This window comes from Podarcis tiliguerta, assembly GCF_965153285.1.
Source record: "Podarcis tiliguerta genome assembly, chromosome: 16".
NCBI classification, from domain to species: Eukaryota; Metazoa; Chordata; class Lepidosauria; order Squamata; family Lacertidae; genus Podarcis; species Podarcis tiliguerta.
Genome location: NC_139549.1, coordinates 16,470,683 through 16,491,836, shown reverse-complemented (window position 1 = coordinate 16,491,836; position 21,154 = coordinate 16,470,683). Strand labels below are relative to the sequence as shown.

General features: G+C 44.6%; 2 protein-coding genes across 3 annotated transcripts; one reads left to right on the top strand and one right to left on the bottom strand.

The window, feature by feature from the left end:
* Positions 1-1,163: 1,163 nt before the first annotated feature.
* CCT3 (chaperonin containing TCP1 subunit 3) lies at positions 1,164-14,309 on the bottom strand. The gene is made up of 14 exons (XM_083416336.1): positions 13,968-14,309; positions 11,331-11,392; positions 10,600-10,650; positions 10,409-10,471; positions 9,714-9,810; positions 8,831-8,948; positions 7,085-7,271; positions 6,414-6,563; positions 5,731-5,863; positions 5,552-5,633; positions 4,721-4,901; positions 3,611-3,856; positions 3,095-3,226; positions 1,164-1,569 (listed from the first exon to the last, which is right to left on the bottom strand). The coding sequence occupies exons 1-14, from the start codon at positions 13,996-13,998 to the stop codon at positions 1,462-1,464; spliced, it is 1,641 nt and encodes a 546-aa protein (XP_083272462.1). The 5' UTR covers positions 13,999-14,309; the 3' UTR covers positions 1,164-1,461.
* Positions 14,310-14,324: 15 nt separating this feature from the next.
* On the top strand, positions 14,325-20,196 carry TSACC (TSSK6 activating cochaperone). Of its 2 annotated transcripts, XM_083416338.1 has the most exons (6): positions 14,325-14,538; positions 16,894-16,977; positions 17,084-17,151; positions 18,266-18,295; positions 19,052-19,210; positions 19,634-20,196. In XM_083416338.1, the coding sequence occupies exons 1-6, from the start codon at positions 14,465-14,467 to the stop codon at positions 19,858-19,860; spliced, it is 642 nt and encodes a 213-aa protein (XP_083272464.1). In that variant the 5' UTR covers positions 14,325-14,464; the 3' UTR covers positions 19,861-20,196. The 2 variants fall into 2 exon arrangements, with proteins under 2 accessions (XP_083272464.1, XP_083272463.1); XM_083416337.1 differs by lacking the exon at positions 16,894-16,977 and having other exon boundaries at positions 17,083-17,151.
* The last annotated feature ends 958 nt before the right edge of the window (positions 20,197-21,154 follow it).

The window sequence follows — 21,154 nt, the reverse complement described above, 5'->3', positions numbered from 1 at the left end:
GACTACTTGTATCAGGCTCGATGTGGGGCTGCCCTTGGGTCTAGTTCAGAAGCTGCAGCTGGTACCAGACTGCTGGTGGGGGCATCTGGCCAAGAACATGGGATATCTTTGTCTGGCTGCCTATCTTCTACCAAGCCAGATTAGTTTACGAAGTCCTGAACATAGGTCCAGGTTACCTTATATATACCCCAGCTCCATCAGAGATCATCAGCAGGAGCATCACTGGCTGTTCCCTAAGTCGGTGAGGCTCATTTGCAAACAAGAAACAGCCTTTAATTTTATCAGCCTAGTATTGTAGGATACTCGTCAATGAAGATGCAGCAGGCACCTTCTGTTTCAACTTTTAAATGCCTTTGAAGTTTTCTATTCCACCAGGCCTATGCTGGTAATTAAGAGTACATGATGCAATTTAAACTTGTTGATATGGTTTTTACATTGTATGACTCTGAAGACAGTTTGGAAACTTCAGCCAGTGCCAGGTTGCTCTCTGGGGCAAGACAGTTTGAGCATATTATACCGATCCTGGGTTGACTGTACTGGATACCAATTTGTTTCTGGGATGTTTGTAAATTGTTCTCCAACATCTGACAATCACGCCAAACTGGATGTAGATATATATGCAATTAGGACCACTGAGGAAGATCTGAGGGTCAAAATGCATTTGGTAACAGTTTTATGTCCAGTAGTTTTTGTATGTTGCATGAAGAACAGGGTCTCTATGATTGTGGGGCCAGCACTGTGGAGTACCCTCTCAATATGGCCACCTCACTATATGCCTTCTGGTAGCTGGTGAAGACCTGGCTTGTCTAGTAAGTTGTGCTAAACTGGGGAAAGCTAAACTGGCAATCTGTTCTGCTTACCAGTTCCATAACGGTTTCATCATACCTTTGATATGGCATCAGTTAATATTGCTTGATGTTAACTGTTTGGAGTTCCCTTCGGGGAGGAAAAAATTGACATTTTCAAAAATATTTGACTGTATCAACCAGGTGCTTAAGATACATGCACAAGACAGACAAGTATGGCTGCAGCCCTTGCCCAAGGCAAGCCTGGCTATGCTGGTGCAAAAAGTGTGAAACTGCTCCAAAGCAGCTGGATTTGAGACCACACCACAGAAAGAAGTCTCATTGCAGCTATGGACAGGAAGAAGTGACAAAGAAAACTGATCTATGAATGTGGTGACATTTTTATTAATAAAGCCACAAAGAAGCTACAGTATACGTTTAAATAAAGCGTCAGTGTCTCCTTAACAGAATGGGGGTAACCAACACATCATTGGCCTTCCTTTATCCTCTCCGCTTCAAGCTTGAAACAAATCGGTATTTGGACACTGACTGCCCTTGAACCCAGGTGGGGGAGGGGAGAGAGAAGAAAAGCAGCACTCGAAATCAATCCAGGTGGTTTCCATGTCCAGCTATCCCAGCGCATGGCTTTCCCTATAGCTTTCCAAACTCCACAAAGTTACTCTTGGGGTCCATCTGGGGCTCCTGGCTGCTGCTGGCTTTGATCGTCTCCTTTCTTCTTATGGCCCGAAACAATGTCATCAATACGCAGGAGGAGGACGGCAGTCTAAGGTGGAGAAAACTTTTTGTCAGTAAGAACAATAATCTTGGGAGAGGCAGAATTCCCATCCTATACTCCTGTGATTTGTAAGATAAGACAAGTTGCCAACTGGTCTTTATACTATGGCTGTATACACACCATACATTTAAAGCACTGCCCCCAAAGAATCCTGTGAACTGTAGCTTGACAAGGGACTCTGGGGATTGTAGCTCTGAGGGGAAAACTACAGCCCCCAGGATTTGTGTGTGCCTGTACTTTAAATACATTTGCGGCATCCGAGACATAGAACTTTAAAACTAGTACAATGTTGGCTCCAGGAATTGCATCGAAGCTCAGATTCTATCCAAATGCCCAATTTAATCCTAGACTTTCTCCTTGGTGTGCCCAACACCAACATATAACTGGATGATCACCATTCATTTTTTTCACCCACTTCACAAGCATCAATTAGAACACTGTTTTTACCATATTGGCCTGAATATAAGCCACGCCCCCCCAATTCCGCCCATGCGGAATATATGTGCGGCTTATATTTGTGACCTTATGTGGTGTACCGCCCGCTGCTCCCAAACCTTCCCCGGCAGTTGGGGGGGGGGAGGCTGCCGGCAAAGTGACAGGGCTCTCATCCCCCAGAGAGCAGCCAGGAGCATGGGGCAATGGCGTGCAGCCCGCCCGCTGCTCCCAAGCCTCCGCTGGGGGGGGGGGGGAGACCGCCGGCAAAGTGATGCAGATCCCCCCTTCAAGAGAACAGCCGGGAGCACGGAGCAGCCACGCTCAACCTGCCTGCCGCTCCCAAGTCTTCCCTGAGCTGCCTAAGGAAGGGGGAAGGCGGAAAGGCCACCAGCAAAGCAGCTCAGCTCCCCACCCCACCCCCACCCAGGAAGCAAGCAGCCCAGTTATATATTTTTTCTCTCCCCCCCCCTCAATTTTAAAGGTGTGTCTTATTTGTGGGTGTGTCTTATATTTGTGCCAAAAGGTATATTTTATAGATTACAGCATGTCCTAAGACAGGTGGGGACATGAGATTAAAGAGATGGGCAACTAAACTAAAAATATAATGCATCCAAGGAAGTCAGACTAGCAAATTAGGCCCTTTTCACCCTCATTATCAAACTTAACCCAAAATATATAAAAGGGTTTTCCAAAAATGTTCAACATGGCTGAATAACCCGTTGGCCTCCAGATATTATGGGCCTCCAGCTCCCAACAGCCAGCATGGCCAACACTCAGGCATTATGTGAGATGTATGTAGTCTGAAGGGCTACAGCTTCCTTGTGCCTGATCAACAGGCTTAGAGAAGCAAAGTTGTGGGGCAGCCAGTAAGAATTCTTTCAGTGCTCTTGTATGAACATGGCACATAGCAGCAGACTGCAGAGGGAAGAAAGCATTCTCCCAGAAGAGAACTTTGGAATAAAAATTTCACTTGCAATGAACAAGGCAGACTTTACACCCACTTCTTTCCACAGACCTCTCTTGGCAGGGTAGTGAAAACTTTTGGCTTCCATGGAATCAGGCTTGTGGTTTCTCTTACCTCTACAGCTGTCTTGTAGGTCTGCAGCTTGACAGACAAAGGCTCCCATATACCCAGCTCCTTCATGTCTGCCAAGGCTCCAGTCTCCCCATTTACTCCCCAGGTCTGACTGCCTTCCTGGGTGTGCTTGGCCTGTAAGCAACAATAGAAAGTCCTGATGCAATGCAATATCAGAATTGCCCGATTTCTACTTACTGATTCAACTGAGCAATCCAGTTGCACCCCCCATACCACACTTCTGAAAAGCAAGTAGTTCCAAAGGTCATGAAGCAGCCCTGTGACCATTCCTAAAGGACTCCCATCTACTCAGCTTACGCTCACTCCCAGCTGATTTAACATTTGAGGTTCAGAGCTAACAATCTTTTCTGGAATGATTTCTAGGGCCTCTGAGCAGACAGTATCATTTCTACTCTGCACAGAGCACCTAGCACAATTCTTGCTTTTGACAATCTTCAGCTATTAGCTACAAGGACAAAAGGAGAGGAATCAGAGCAGAACAGCAAACACATCCCTTACCCGTAGTGAAGTGAGTGTGCGGATGGTACTAGCGCCACAGTTCTGAATCAGGGTCCTGGGAATGACTTCTAGGGCCTGGGCAACTGCACGGTAGGGCCACTGCTCCACCCCAGTCATGACCTTCGACCTCTCTGTCAAGGAATGAGCAACGGCCATCTCAGAAGCACCACCTCCTGGCACCAGCTGAGCATCAATCAGGACATTCCGACAGACCTGCATGGCATCCTGGAGGTTGCGCTCCACCTCCTGCAAGAAAGGGGAAGAGGAGAGTGTGCAAAGGTTCACATTTCATGCTTAGCAAACCGGTGAACATTTCAAAGGGGAGATGGCTGTGGATACAATAACTAAATGAATGAAATACGGAAAGCCTCTCATGAGGGGAGGCTGCTTGGTGCAGGCGTCACTGTTTTCACCTTGCCTTCTTTCAGACAAAATCCACTGAGCGCAGGCAATTCCAAGGCATTTCTCTATAAGGAGCAACAAAATGCGCCAACCATTCCTGATGCAGAAATACACGCAGAACACCAACAGGGACTAACTTACCCAAGGACAGGCTATTCACACTCATTACTCTAAAAGGTAAACCTTTTTATTCTTAACTGAATTTATCTCCTGCCCTTCCTCCTGAAAGATCTCGGGGCAGCAAACACACCAACATTTCAAAAACAAAAAAGTTTTAGAACTACACTCAAAGCAAGTGCCAACTTTAATTCTGAAAACAAACGAACAGTGCACATAGAGCCATCAGGAGTCTGAAAGATACTAAGTTTCAGAGAGCTTCTTGGAAGTGATCTAGACTAGCCATCCTCGATCTGCTGCTCTCAAGATGCTTTTAGTTACAACTCCAATCATCCCTGACTGTTGGCCATGCTGGCTGGGAATAACAGGAGCTATCCAAAATATCTGAAGGGCACCATGTTGAGGAAGGCTGGACTAGATGTTCCAGAGGGTTCTTTTAAACTCTCAACATTCAAAACAGGTGGACATAGATTTGGATCATCTTTAAGTGATTCAATTCCAAAGCCACATCTCTCCTGTCTCCCCAGGGGGAAAAAAGCCCTGAACAAAAGTTGTTGCCTATCTGTCTCCTATTAATGACTGGGTGCTTACCGCCAGAATCTCTTTGCTAGCGCCCCGGAGCATAATGGTGCAGGCCTTGGGCTCCTTGCACTCAGTGATGAATGCAAAGTACTCGTCCCCAATTTTCTTCACTTCAAAAAGTCCTGCCCCAGTCCCAACATCCTCCTCACGCAGCTCATCTGGGCGGCTGACAATACGAGCCCCGCAGGCCCTGCAGAAAAAGAGCAAAAGACACAACTCCAATGCTGTAACTCCACACCCGCATCCAAGACAGGCATTACCAACAGTTTCGTTTTCTTGCTAGTGGATAATTTTGAAGAGGAGGAAACTGGGTCTCGGAACTGCTGGGAAATTGTGTCCTTATCTGCTCTTCAGAGGATTGGCAACCCTTCCTTCAGGACACAAATCAAGCTGGCATCAAATCAGCTGCATGCCTAGCCTCTCTGCCTGGTTTCAGATAAGTTTGCAGTTTTGAAGGCCAGGCAGTGAAGTTTCCTCCCCCAATCATCCGTGTTTCCTACTAGTGATTATTAGGAAGCTTCTAATCCCTTACTCCCCCGCACAGCTGGTTTAAGGCATAAAAGGAAGTTTCCAGAACTTAAGCATTCTCCCATGCTTTCAAATTTTCCCCAAAAGATATATACAATCCTGACTAAACAGACAGAACATCAGAGCTTTCATCCTCAGCCAACATGTAGTAACAAGAAGGGAGAGTACAAAAATATCTGGCTCCTCACCACTATGCTCTGCCCTGGCTAAGATAGCTGCTACCCTAAAGATTAAAAACTAACTGATGGAATGCAGAAGAAAAGAAAGCACCCTTGGCATGCCATCAAAAACAAAAATCAGTGTTGCAATCACCTTGCAATCCGGTTATTGTCAGTTTTCCTCACCCGACGTATGGCTGTGATATTGGCTCTCATTAGGAAATGTTGTGCCAGGTCTGAAAACAAAACATATTAAGTACAATGCAAAGGCAGGGAGACGAGAAGATTTTAATAACCAGATGTTTACCCACAAAAATACACTTTGGTGTTTACCTGAGATTCCCTTCTCTGTGATGATGAGATCTGGTTTGACTTTGATCAAGTGCTCGCACATCTGATGAATAAACTCCTCCTCCATCTGCAGAATGCGAGCAAAGTCCTCCTCACGAGTTATTTCAATGTCAGTCTGCATAAAACAAGACAAGTGAGATTTATACTCCACTGGGCATATTTGGTTCATTCATAAAATTTTACTTATTTCATTATTTGCTGCCTTTTAGGCCAAAGCATCCTCCACTAACTGGAAAGTATATCTCCTGACTGATTTGACAATATATAATGCTTATAATTCTCTTTAAACAATAAGAGGTACATAAAATGGTGGTCAATTTTTTCCAACATGATACCCTCCTGATGTTTTGGACTACAACTTCCATCAGCTTCAGCCAGCACACTGGGAGTTAGCTTTACCTTCTAAGGTACAAGAAAACATAAATCCATCAATGGAGACTGCTGAGGGCATGAGCCTGTATCATTTGATCACATTTGTTTTATCTCAATTATTGTTTAGATAGCTAGCTCTTTCTTTCCTTTCGTATATCTTGAATTGTATCTTTTGTATTCTGAACTGATAACAATAAGAATACAATGTTTAAAAAGATGTGAGAAATGCTTGGGTTCAACCCATTCCAGCCCTCAGCACTGAAGAGCAGATGAGACTTGCATGCCCAACATACCTGACTCTCGCCTTTCTTGTACTCCAAAGAGCAATCCAGCAAGATGATGCGGGGGTTCTTGATGGTGCGACGCATCCGGGGGTGAGTGATGTCTTTATTGATCATGACCCCACGCAGGACACATGAATCCTCAATAAAGCCACCGGGAATCTGGATGAGGCAAAGAGGACACCCACAAGTCAGGAAAAAGAGAAAAGTGGGGGAAAGGCAATCTCTTTTGTATTTGTTGCTATGAAGGCATGTAGGTGGTAATGCATGTGGATGTGTTTTATTATAACCTTCCCTTTGTTTTGATTGTATATATGCGGTTTAGTCATGCTGCCATATGACCTGGGAAACTGTCTGTGGACAAACGCCGGCTCCCTTGGCCTGAAAGTGAGATGAGCGCCACAACCCCATAGTCGCCTTTGACTGGACTTAACTGTCCAGGAGTCCTTTACCTTTTATGTTCTGGTATGTTATAAACTACGCTTTAAACAATATTCTGACTCTGAGAGCAAGGCTCTTCCATACTTGAAAGCAAATATGAACTCAGAAGGATCAATCTATATTCACTCTCTGTATTTTTGTTTGTTTATTTCACACATGTAAGATGGTGTCAGTGATTCCTAAGGGGCTTCAAATCATTTTCTTCCAGGCCTTCAAAAAGCAGTACATTTTTTTCTTTGTACCTTTTCTACTTTGGCATATTTCTTGATGTCGATTTCCTTCCTGCCATTCTCTTCAAACTCCACTGTCCTGACTGCATCAAGGGCAATGGTGCAGGCCAGATCTGACCAGCGACTGATAGCCTTTGTGCTGATGGCACTGTTGATTATTTTAAGCATGGCTTCTCGGTTGCCAATGTCGACTGGAGTGCTGTAAAAACCAAGCAAAAACCATCAGTATGCGGATGATACCCAGCTCTACCTCTCTTTTAAATCAGAACCAGTGAAGGCGGTGAAGGTCCTGTGTGAGTGTCTGGAGGCGGTTGGAGGATGGATGGCGGCTAACAGATTGAGGTTGAATCCTGACAAGACAGAAGTACTGTTTTGGGGGGACAGGAGGCGGGCAGGTGTGGAGGATTCCCTGGTCCTGAATGGGGCAACTGTGCCCCTGAAGGACCAGGTGCGCAGCCTGGGAGTCATTTTGGACTCACAGCTGTCCATGGAGGCACAGGTCAAATCTGTATCCAGGGCAGCTGTTTACCAGCTCCATCTGGTACGTAGGCTGAGACCCTATCTGCCTGCAGACTGTCTCGCCAGAGTGGTGCATGCTCTGGTTATCTCCCGCTTGGACTACTGCAATGCGCTCTATGTGGGGCTACCTTTGAAGGTGACCCGGAAGCTACAACTAATCCAGAATGCGGCAGCTAGACTGGTGACTGGGAGCGGCGGCCGAGACCATATAACACCGGTCTTGAAAGACCTACATTGCCTCCCAGTGCGTTTCCGAGCACAATTCAAAGTGTTGGTGCTGACCTTTAAAGCCCTAAACGGCCTCGGTCCAGTATATCTGAAGGAGCGTCTCCAACTCCATCGTTCTGCCCGGACACTGAGGTCCAGCTCCGAGGGCCTTCTGGCGGTTCCCTCACTGCGAGAGGCCAAGTTACAGGGAACCAGGCAGAGGGCCTTCTCGGTAGTGGCGCCCGCCCTGTGGAACGCCCTCCCATCAGATGTCAAAGCGATAAACAACTACCTGACATTCAGAAGACATCTGAAGGCAGCCCTGTTCAGGGAAGTTTTTAATATGTGACATTTTAGTGTATTTTTCATCTTTGTTGGAAGCCACCCAGAGTGGCTGGGGTACAAACAATAAAGAAGAAGAAGAAGAAGAAGAAGAAGAAGAAGCAGAAGAAGAAGCAGCAGCAGCAGCAGCAGCATAAAGAATGTCATCCAGAAGACAAACAGAATAGAACTTTATGCAGTTCTCTGCTGGCTGAGTGTGCTAGTAGACTTTGGGGACAACCAAAGACCAAATCAAAGCACACCTGAAGCAGATTGGATGGTCATGAAGTTCTCTGCAACTGCCCCAGCTACATGTTTCAACTTTATTTTGGTTTGTAATTCTTTGCTCTTATCAAAGATGCTTAAACCAAGTCAAGTATTTCATCTACTCCAATACTGTCCATTCTGACAACATAACTTCAAGATCTCAGGCAGATAACCCTCGGACCTTCCACATGCAAATAATTTAGTATATCATGTAAATAAGGGTCCCTCCTCAGAAAGGAACAGAGAGGGATCAAATGTGAATTTGCACCTAGATGCACAAACACTTGGGCAAAGGGATGATCACAACTACTCTTGCATCATTTCCACCTAGCTCTGGGCTTTTCATTTGCCTTTCTGTCACATCCTTCAGGTGTCCAGAGATGGGTCATCAGATCACCTGCCCATCCACCACATCCCCTTCTACTTTTCAGCTTCCCTGCTCACCTGATCTTTTTCAGAGCAGTGATCATGTCATCCAGAGCTTTTCGGTATGCACTAATGATCACTGTTGGGTGCATCTGCTGCTCAAGGAAGTGCTCTGCAACTGACAGCATCTCACCGGCTAAACAGCAAACAGAGAGCAGTTAATGAGGATTTTTCAACCAACTGCAACGCTTCTGAATTGCACACAGTAATGAACTACAGTTAGCACAAGTTATAGCCAGTGACACAAATTAGTCAGAGCCTCTTAAGACCTTTATCCCCAGTTCTCCCCCAATGATCGCTCTGCCAGCTGGTACAAAATAGAGGCAAAAAACCAGAAGTGTCATCAATTCCAGGCATGGAGGAGAAATAGTTCCTTTTGACAGCAAGTGACTCACACTGGGCCAAGACAGAAGTACTGAGCTAGACTGTTGCTAATAATGCTAGACTATCTGATTCTTTCATGTTACAAGCTCTATCTAGGTTTGCTCTCTTGGGAATGGATCATATTGGTGACAGCCAACACCTTTTCATGTTAAATTGACTTCATTAATATGCAAGCACCTATGAACATGTTTTTTTTTTACAAAGAGCTGGCAAATCCAAATGGTACCCCCCACCATTTAACATAGGGTAAAACCCAGAGAGATTCTCCTGCATGTCCCATTGAAATGAAAAGGATCTGTGAAACAGAATTACAGTGCTCTTGTGTCCAGATCCCATTCATTCAAATAACAGGTTGCGTCCAGTGTTCAATATTTCTCTTGTCTCCAACACAATGATACCCATAACACCTCAAGAGAGGTGAATCATTTGTGGCCATTTAATGCACTAACATGCTTCTCTGATTTACGGTTTCTTTTGTGCAGGCAAGCATACAAGAGCATACACAGAGTGATCTTACCAAGTATAATCACGGATGTGGTCCCATCGCCCACCTCTTCATCCTGAGTGCGGCTGATTTCAATCATGGACTTGGCAGCTGGGTGCTGGACCTGAATCTGTAAAGGAAGGACTCATGAACAAACCTTGCATTCTAGAGCACTCCTGCTCCCTTATTGAAACCTCCTGAAACACCAGGGGGTCTTGAATTGGACCTACATAGAGATGGAATGGGATTACAAGACAGGGTTTAATGCTTCACTATATTGGCCGTACATCCTGTTCCCAGTAGGGAACAGGATCATACAGCTAAGGCAGCAAGATTAATTCCTATTCATCATCTGGTGGGCAGAGTTTAAAGCACTTCCCAAAAGCACTGTTTGAAGCAGATTGTGCACTTCTCCTGTGAGTGGACAAGAGAAGCGTGCAAGTTGCTTCAAACAGTGCTTTTGAAAAGCAATGTAAGGCAGCCCCCATACTCCTGTTTTAGGTGGAATAAGAGCATGAAGGCTGCCCTAAAGTGCTTCTCAAAAGCCATTTTGGCGGTTAAAGTTAATTCTGGGGCATTCCCATTAAGAGGCACTTCCCACCGTTCAATTTCACAATTCTTCAAATCATATGTGGCAAGACAGACTATATATTTATTTCTTAGGCTGTGCCTGCCTTTTGGCTAAGCCCTAAGAAACTACAGCTCCTGTGAGCACCAAGGAGACTTACTTCTCTAAGAATAGCGTTGCCATCATTGGTCATAACTATGCCACCCATTGGGTCCAACAGCATCTGCATTGGAGATTTAGAAACACTTATGTCAGATTACATGGAATGCAATAACAACAAAAGAAAATGTGTATTCAGATTCTCTCTTTACTGTGAATTAATGAAGCAATGATGGGAAAAAGTATTCTCACCTTCATCATGGCCCTTGGTCCTAAGCATGTTCTGATAATATCAGCAATGGTCTGAAATGGAAGGAATTGATAAGGCAACATGATTTTAAAAGAAAAGCTTAGGTAAATCCTTGATAGTTATTCACTGAATTTCAGAAACATTATGAGACACAAAATTAGCTACTGCCTGTCAACTGTAAGCCTAAACATGCTGTGATACTATGGAATATTCATAAACATTTCAACATCTGCAGAGGAAGCTGTTGCCAACAGAACACTTAAAAACAGGTCATCTTCTGTGCAGGGAGGGAAAAGATCTGTTTGGCTAGGAGACAGGAGAACTGTGCGCTACTGAAAGGAAGTGAAAAGACAGTGAACTCTGGAGACCATGGGGAAAAGGTAATTAGATATTATTATGCAAAGGCTTGACAGTTCTGTTGCATCAAATATTAAACAAGCAGCCTTCAGTCTTTTCAGACCCAGGATCCAACTTTAACCCAAAACTTCAATAAAGGACCACTTCTATTTTTTTGTATTTGTGTGTCTGCCTCTCGTCTCTTTTTCGACTGACCAAACACAGAAGAAGGAATGCTGGCAGGAGAGCTTTGTGTCCTTGATGAAACTTTCTTTAGTAGGCAATGGTTAAAAGTAAAAAAGTGTTACCCTCTTTTTATCTGGTCACCACCCACTCCTGTGTGCACTTTTAACAGGCTGTCTTTTACATCCCCAATGCATTTTACAGAAAAATATACCTTAGCAGCATTAATATTTCCGGTCTGGACTTTTCTGCCAGTCTCTCGCTTTGTGTTCTGACCTAAAGCAAACAGAAAAACAATTATGAAAATCATCTAATACAACTCGTTCACAAAAATGCAGGCTCTCTTTCTTAAAATTTCTTTTGTAGACCTCCCACTTTCACCCTAACTACTTCTTTCGCTCAAATTCATTCCTCCTTGTTTTCCTATTCCCTCCCCACCATGGGACTTTAGAATGGGCCCAGTGCAATAATAATCTGTGACTTCTGCCACAAATAGCACAATCCTATGCATGCTTAATCAGACATTAATCCCACCATATTCAATGAGTAAGGTAAGAATGCATAACAGCACAGCATAGGTAAATAAAGCATGTCTTAAAGGAACAGAAATGGAATATTACACAATTTGTAGCAGGCAATGTAGGAAATCACTTCTCTAGTAGCCAAATCAAATCATAACCAACCAACCAACCAACCCTAAATGGCAATATAGTTGCTTGTGATGTTCCTGTACTAGCAAGGCTTCTGGAATACCCTTTTTTGTCTTAATGGCTACATGGCACATTATTTCCCCCCAACAATGGTCTAGAATGTTCAAATGCTAATGACAGAACATTTACTGCAACTCTACAATCGACATACCACAGTAAAAACAGTTACCAATTGGAGGTAGTTACTTATTATTATTTATTTCATTTATGAGTTCTTTCCCATGAGTCCTTCTGACTAAACATGCAGTTGAAACAATTTGTAGTTAAGCAATACAGTATATAAATTGTTAAATGTGTAGAATAAACACACATTGCTAATTGCTAAGTATCTACTTTCTCTCTATACATATCAATGTTCTTATCTATCTATCTATCTATCTATCTCTTTAAGAGAAGGGCCCTTTAAGAAACAGTTTGCAGTCAGACAGCTACAATCTCCATTCCCCACACCCCAACAAAAACAGGAAGGTATATTAAAACATCCAATAACTATGACGAGCAAGGAAAGGGCTATCACTGGCTTATTCAATTTTCAACTACATTCATTTGACTCTAGGGAGAGACTAAGGGAAACCTAACTCCTGTTGTCAATGACATGGGAATGTATTGTATGATATTTGAGCCTGCAACAGAAAGCTGATTTAGGGAACTCTCTCAACGCACACACTTTAAGTGTATCCCCATTTCAGATATTTACTCCTGCCATCTCCACAACCCTGCTATCTGCTGCACACATGTGGCGTGTTCTGCACCAGAAATCCACACCCATATTTGGAAACTCTCTCTATCCACTCCGATAGTGTGTCAAATCTCACTTTGAGTCTCCTTTTATGAATGGAAGGAGGATCAACAAAAGCAATCCAATACTGGAGCCAAGAAACTAGTAATCAGAACAAAATAGCAAAACTAGTCTACTGAGAATATTTTTTTAAAGGAGGCAGGGCCACCAACATTCATTCCTAGTTTTGTGTGATGCCTTAGGCATCTTAAAATGGAGAATAATATGTGTAAAGTGTGAGGGAACGGACAGTGATAAAATGTGAAGCAAGGCAGAATTCAATGAAACAAAGGTGGGTAGGAAGAAGAGGTGTTTAATACAGCGGGGGAAGAATTATTGGGGGGGTATATTTGAGGAGACTGATGAAGGGAGCACCCTCCACGCAAACAGCTTACTGACAAGAGAAAGCACATCCACAATTTACGCCCAGCTTGAAACACAATGGGGTACAGCAGATCAGGACCCTAAACCCTATTAAGGCTCATAGTAGCTCAACCTAATACATGATTATTAACTGGGAAGGCAGGAGGCAGCATGTAAGAAGCAAGAAATTATGGGGAAGATTTAGTAGAAGCCCCCCTCCCCCAATATACACTTTTTGAGTATGGAGGGGGGATTAAATGAAGTGGGGCATTCTGGGAGGGGTTTGGAATGATCAGGAGAAATGCCCAACACATACTTTCGGGGGGATGGGGAAGATACAGAACTTAGGAAATTTTGGAAGAATGTGAAACAGGGCAGAATTCAGTGAAACATAGGTGGGCCGGAGCAAGAAGTGTTTTAATACAGCAGGCGAAAAATTATTTGAGGGGCAACAAAAAGGCCTCTTAATAGGCACTTTTTTGGGAGGGAGGAGGGTATAAATGAAGGAGAACGTTGTTGAGGAGAATTTGAAGGGGAACAGGAAAGGTTCCTATTACACACTTGGTTTTTCGTGGGAGGGGGACAAAACAGGAGTATCAAGGAATGTAGGTGGTTAAGGGGGGAAGGGGGTGTCCAGAATATACTTTCCAGGGATAAAAGAGGTGGGGTATATATAAATTATGGGGCATGTTTATTATACAGTCGGGGAGGCGAGACAGGAGCAACCAGGAATGTTGGGGTTCAGTTTATACGGGGGGGGGAGCTAAAGGAGGCAGAGAATTATATGGGGAATTTAGTGCGAGGGGGCAATAATAAGGAGTGGTCTCCAACATATACTTTCTGTGCATATCTGAAAAGAGATATTACGGGAGGGAATTGGGGAAGGGTGAGATAATCGAATTAAGGGGGTTTTCTGAGGGGGGGTCTTCGTCGGGGTGGCAGAGGAGGGGCGGGTCCATGGAGGGGCTCCTCTCACCCACCCCCTTTCCCTCAGACTCACTGAGCACGAGGACGGGGCGCTGGCCCATCATCTTTACGGCGAAGCGTGAGGGAAGCCGGCGCGGAACCTTCTGGAGGAGGAGAAAGGAAAGGAAAGGGAGGGGGGAAATGCCGTTTCACCGCGCCCGAACAGCCTAAATTGACTGCTGTGGCTGCATAGCCAATCAGGGTCGGAGGCGCCTAAGCCTCCACCAATGAGGAAGCGGGCTCTGTCACCATGGCCCCGCCCACCGCTCTTCCACCAAGATCGGTTGATAGGACAACGGACTACTCACGCTGCTCTCCCCCCCCCCCGCCCCGCCCTTCGCGTAGCGCGTGCGGCGCTTCTCTACAAAACGGAAAAAGCAATGCGCTTGCGCGTCGTCTTCCCACTTTATTCACTCCGCCCCCGCTGGACGCGCCTGCGCAGAACGAAAGCGGCAGGACGCAAACTACGCCTGAACACAGTTCTGAGGGAGGCGGAAGTGCGCACGCGCACGGGCTCCAGTCAGCGGTTAGATGGATGGAGTCTTCACACCGGCGGTCGCTGCAGCACTTGCCGCGCTCCGACCCCGACCAGTCGCACCCCAGAGGCGAGTTTTTGGGAAACCACAAAAAGGAGCTCCGGAGTCCTGACTGGCCTGAGCCTAGACATGATGGGATTTGTGGTCTCGTTTTAAGTTCTGGTCAGAGGAGCATCATGGGAGTTGAAGTTTCAATCCGGGCCCCATTCACTCCCAAGCCAACCCTCGCCCATCCTCACCGCTGAGCATGACGGGAGCTGTAGTATTTTCCCTGACGAAGATGCCCTTTGAGCTGCCAAAGTGCAGCTAGTTAGATATTGAGCTTTCTCCAGGGTGAGATATCCTGGGAGACGGGATATAGGGTTGGATTTTGCTGCATCCCCTGGATCATTTTATTTAAAGAAAAAGAAAAATAGGCCACTCTTCAGCTGAGAAAACATCATTACAGAGAACAATACAAATAAGATTTGCTTTTAAAATATATGACACAAAAGGAAAATAAATCAGGTGGGAGAAAGAAATAAGCAACTCAGTTTCAGATTCTTAGTAACAAGTTTTACATGCAGAATGGGGCCAGTTGCAGGCACTCTATAAAAAGATTTAAGGCTGAGAATGTTATGGTTAGGATACCTGGTGAGTTTGTAGCAGAGACAGGATGCAAGGCCAAAATAAATAAAATTAAAATTAATCCCTAATAACAGTGCATAAATTGGAAATTATGTAAGTGCCAGGTTAAAAGTTATTGGAATATTTTCACACACCCCGTTATTAAAATTAAGCAATACACACACACACAACGTGCACACACAATAGATTGCAAAATATATTTGAAACTGTCCCTTATAGAGCAAAAAGAATGAACCACATTTGTTTTATTGAACATATGGATGATACCTAATCTTACAAATCCTAGTACAGCCACACAGTGGTTATAAGTGAAAATAAAGTGAAAAGTCTAATAGCCGCACTCTCTTTTCCTCCTTCAATGTATAAAGTATGGCTTGTGCACATACTGCATAGTAATGTGCATTCATTGCTAAATGCAGGCACCTCTGGGAGGTGCTGTACATGCCATATATTTTATTAAATTTATATACTGCACTTCATCTGAATATCATGTCATCCCCATGTTGTCTCTTGTCACATGCTATTTGCTGATCGATCTAAGGCACATAATGCAGGAACAGTTGCAATCCATTATGTGACATGAACTTGCTTCTCAATCTTGCTGCTTGTATGTGTACACAGAGAGAGCACTTTCTCAGATTTACCTCCAGCTGGGAGAGTGACAAGATGAGCAATTCACCCCAGAAAGCAATTGACTGAGAGAGGGAGAGAATAGGCCTCGTGGGTCTGACGGTGTGTGTTGTGAAGGAATCCAACCTCCCCAGTTTAGAGTGTGGGCTGTGCCTCATGCATTGCCACTTTCTCATAATTAAAAAGATCCTCCCCTTTCTGCATTGCTGGGGGCTGGACTAGATGGCCCTTTTGGTCCCTTCCAATTCTATGATTCTTGCATTTTTGCTTGTCTGAAAAGAAAATCAAAAAGAATGAACCTGGTTTAACAGTAACTTTATTTATTTGTTTATCACATTTATATCCCACCTTTTTCTCCAAGGAGCTCAAAGTGGTGTACATGGTTCTCCCACTCCTCATTTAATACCCACAACAACCCTGTGAGGTAGGTTGGGCCGAGAGGCAGTGAGTGACTGGCTCAAGATCACACCAGGGATGATGTTCTCCCATGGTCACCCATGCAGTGTTTTGTGCAGTGCCGATGCACACCTACCACCCTGCTTTGCATTTAGGCAAGGTGCTGTCTTGGACTTCTCCATCTTTTTATACCTGGGAGAAGAGGAAGAGTGGCTGGTCAGCAGTTGGTAGTGTTTGCAACTCCTCACAAACACATTCCCAGTCTTGCCCAGAATGTAAAAACAGAGCACAATGAGGGACAGTCACTGATTGTTGTTATTATTGCTATTATTATCTTTCTTTACAAAGTAATTAAACTATAATAGAATTATAACAATACAAGAAACCAACCGATTAAAATACAGATCATAAAAACAGCACTGCCCTATCAAAAGCCATTTCCTTTAAAAAAATAATCCGTTTCCCAAGGCCTTTCGGAATACAGTAAAAGACTTCACCTGCAGGCAGAAGGACAGCGAGGAGAGAGGGAGTCTGGCTTCTTTAGGGAAGGAGTTCCAAAGCCTGGGAGCAGCCACCAAGAAGGCCCCTCTGACTGAGGAGGAGGAGGTGTCCCCTTTGGCCAGGGACAGCAGGATGCAGCGGGACATGTTGCAACAAGCTCAAAAGGCCTACCTAGGGTTTGTCTTCTGAGGTTTGAAGTGGCTGCCAGCCCAGCAAAGCGAGTGCACCCTGTTGAGTATGCTCTAATCTATCATTTTTTTCCAACCGCAGCAGTATGAAACCAGAAAGACACCGGAAGACCATCTTGGCCTTAAATAAGAAACATAAGGCTCTCCCTCCAGTCCATATGAAAGGGGAGTTGCTTTCCAGTCTTGGACCTCCTTTTCTTTAACCCTCCCCAACCTGGAAACTCTTGCTTGTGATACAAATAATTATTTTCTTCCTCTCCTCCTGTTCCAGGTAAGAGTTCCAGTCCCGTTCGGATGGAGCCAGATGTCAACCCCCAGGATGAGAAGCAGCATCGGAAAAGTAGGTTAGACCCACATCAGACTTTCCCCCTCTCCAGCTAACGTTTTAAAGCAGGGATAAGGAACTATTTTTCCAGCCTGGGAGCTGCATTCCCTCATGGATAAATTTGTGGGAGTCACATATCCCCGGTGGGCAAGGCCAGAGGCCAAAAAGCAGGCAGGGCATCTACTGCGACTCTTACCTTTCGTACAACCACACAAAAGTTGTTGTTGTTGTTGTTTAGTCGTGTCCGACTCTTCGTGACCCCATGGACCAGAGCACGCCAGGGACTCCTGTCTTCCACTGCCTCCCACAGTCTGGTTAAAACACCTCTCTCTTTCACCCAAGTGAGCAAGATATATTATCACAGTCGGAGGCACCAACTTGCCTACGCTGTTAAGGGGGCCAACATTGCCCAATGTGCGGCATCAAGCAATGTGCTGCAATACCTCCAAGTGCTGTCCCCCAGCTGCACCCCTCAGTCTCTGTGCTCTACACACAAGTACATGTACACACACATAGGATAAAGAGACTTGGCAACCCTGTATTATCACTTGCTGTTTTGGTAGCTGCAGTACTACTAGGGCTGCCATGCTTTTTGGGAAATGGCAACCCTAAGTACCACTTCCTGGCCATCAGCAGCAGAGGTGATGCTACAGCCCAGGAAAGAGCAGCCCAAAGTCCTCTCCTGTGGCAAGCCAGAAGCGAGCTGCATGGCCCCTCTGCTATTGTCTCAGTTTGAGACCCTTTAGTACCTTATGGATGTCACTTATACCCTGTACCTCTTAAGTTGTGTTGGCAACCATGGCACCAGTCCTAAATTTCCTGCATCCTTATCTGCCTTATGGTGAGAAAAGCGTGGTGGCTACACCCGAGGCAATGGTGGCCACAACAAGCCATAGATAAAGCTAATGGGGTGGAGGTAGAATAAATTCTGTAGATTTATTAAAAGTCCCAGAGCTGAGTTTGGAGGGTCAGAAAAAAGTACTTAGCAACTTTTCTCCCTAGACGAAAGAGACAGCAAAAGTATGGACTCTATATTTACAGAGGAATAAAATGAATATCTACTAAATAAAAAGAGCAACCCATTCACCCCAATAAAGATCCATAAAAACTATAAATTTATATTTTTCAGGTACACCAAGAAGATCTTCACAAGTCCCACGTAAGTGTTTTTATTTAGATATATTTGCCCCGGGGGCGGGGTATGACCCAGCCAAACTCAGTCACTTTCATCTGTGTTTCCAGTGATTTGGGTTTTTTCAGTCAACCGCTTATTGCTGCATCTTTCAACATCAGTTTGAGATGCAAGAATTAACAGTTTCCTGGTACACAGATAAAAGCAATTGCTCTCTTGTTGCAATCTGCTGCTTTTATTGGTAATGGTACAGCAGCAGGAGCAGTTTAAAAGTTATTATTAATTTATTATATTTGTATACTGTCCTTCATGTGAAGATCTCAGGGCGTTTCACAGCATAAATATGCAGAATAAAACCACAAAGTACATATTAAAACCAACAAAACCAAAGAACAACCCCCACCCTCCCTCAAACTCATTTAAAACGACATAGACAATCAGACCTGGCTGAAAGTTGATGCTGAAATCGGCTGCCACCCATTCAGTTCCCCTTTCTATCTGTGATATCAGCATCTTAAGTACTTTCCCTGTTTTCCCTAACACAGGAGGGAATGTATTTTCCAAGATAATGCCCGCTACTCAAAATAAATTACTCTTCTTGCACAAAACAATTTTTATATCCAAATGGAAATGCATGCAAATTTAACCGCTTAATCTAATTTCAGCGACTAACCCAGCTCATACGATTAATAAACTAAGATGACTTTTAACGATGTGAGAGTTGATCCCAGGATTCTAGAGATCTTGGCCGTGCAACCTGACCCACTCTTTCTCTCTCAACAGGAGAAGACTTTGATGGTCCTCCACCTCCTTCTTTTAAGCCTCTGTGTCCGGCCAAGCCCTCCCCCAGTTTCCTGGAACTCCCGTCAACTCAGTGGAGGCCCAGCCCAGGCCTGCCATATACCCAGACAGCTCGGATCGGGAAGGGAAAGAGACATTTCTGTAAGTTAGGGGAACCCTCTCATGCTTTATATGCATGTGGGCCATCATCTTAGAGTAGCCCCATGGCCAAAAAAGTGGACACCAATTTGTGCAAACATTGCATACACATCTTTATATGTAGAGATGCATATAATATTTGTATGCCTGCTGCGTCTGCTTTGAGTGACTCACTGATCCCTCCCTTTCCCTCTAGGGTTCTTTAACTTGTTCCCTATCCCCCGCTTTTTAAGTTTTTATTAAAATGGAATCAAAAGTACAAACAAACAAAAACATAAGCAAGTTTACAAAATATAGGAGCGCTACACAGGTTGTCTTTTCCAAATACAGTCATACCTTGGAAACCAAACTCCCTCTCTATGCAGAAAATGTGGATGATTCAGTCAACCTCTGCCTGTTCCCTTCCCTCCTCCTCTCTCTCCCCAGCCCCTGAACATCAGCCCCAGGAGTGTTTTGGCCTGCTGGAGTGCATGCACAACAACATCCAGACACAGACGCAGATCGCACAGGCACAGCTCTCCCTCCTCGAAGACATGCGAGAGTCCATGAACATCCTCCTTGCCAGGCAGGAAAAGCAGAACCAGGAGCACCTGGGGCAGTCAGATCAACGCACCACGAAGAGCTCTGCCTCCTCTCCCAACCCCACCAGCTAGCAGCCTTGGCACGTGCCCTCCTGTCTAACTCAAAGCTCTCAGTCTCCCTAGAGCCACGGTAGCAAACCTCATGTCCTCCAGATATTTTGGGTGACAATTCCCATCACGTTGTCTGGGGTGGATGAGCATTGTGGTCAAACATATCTGGAGGGCTGTCAGGTGGGTAAAAGCTACCCTAGAGCAACCGTGTACCTATTCCTACCACACACTGCGACAATATACAATTTCCGTAGACTAGCAATGCTTGTAAAATTTGATTTCTTTTTCTGCGCTGGCTGGCAGTATTATGTGGTGTGGGAAGAGACAGTGATTTGAAATAAACATGGTTGTTATAAACATGGTTCTGCAGTGTGATCTTTTCAGGAAAGGTTCATGATGAGTAAGACAAGCCAGGCCAGCCTGCTTGCCTAATGCAATTTTAAAAAACAAAAACATTTTGCGCTAAATAAAAAGTGGCAGCTAGGAATGAAGGTGTTCTTTGGGTTAAAGCAGGGTTGGGGAACTGGCTATCTGCCCCACCTCCTGCAGGCCAAATTTGACAGGTAGGTGGGGCAAGCCACCTGTCCATCACCTGATGTCACAGTGACATCAGGCAACCCCTTTTTTGCCCATTTGCAAAGTGCTGTGGGTGAAGTTTTCCACAGGGCTTTGCCAGTGCTGCCAATCAGATGCACGGAGTGAAATCTTGAATTGGTTGTCATACATCATACTGGGTGGGTGTGGAAAAATGAGTTCAGTGAGCAATGAAATGCAAAATAGGCAGAGGAACTGGTGATTTATCTGAACACAAAATAGTTACAGTGACCAATTGGATAGTTAACTGTCCAAATGAACAGTTCTCGAAACGAAGAGAGGTAAAAAGTGGAGTCCCCCCCAAGGATTGGTATTGAGTCCTGTGTTTTTTAACTTGTTCATAAACAATCTAGAGTTAGGACTTAGTAGTGAAGTGGCAAAGTTTGCTGATGATACTAGATTTTTTCAGTGTTGTTAAAAAGATTGCAAAGAGTACCGAAAGGACTTCTCTAAACTGAGTGAATGGGAAGGAAAATGGCAAATTCAATTCAATGTAAACAAGTGTGTAGTGATGCATGTGGGGGCAAAAAAATATTAATTTCTCATGGGGGCTGAACTGGTGGTGGCAGAAAGGAGTAACACCTTGGGGCCTTAATGGATAGCTCAATGAAAATGTCAACCCAGAGTGTAGAACGCATGAAAAAGGAAAATTTCATGCTAGGGATCATTAGAGGAATTGAAAATAAAATTGCCACTATCAAAATGTTGTTATACATATCTA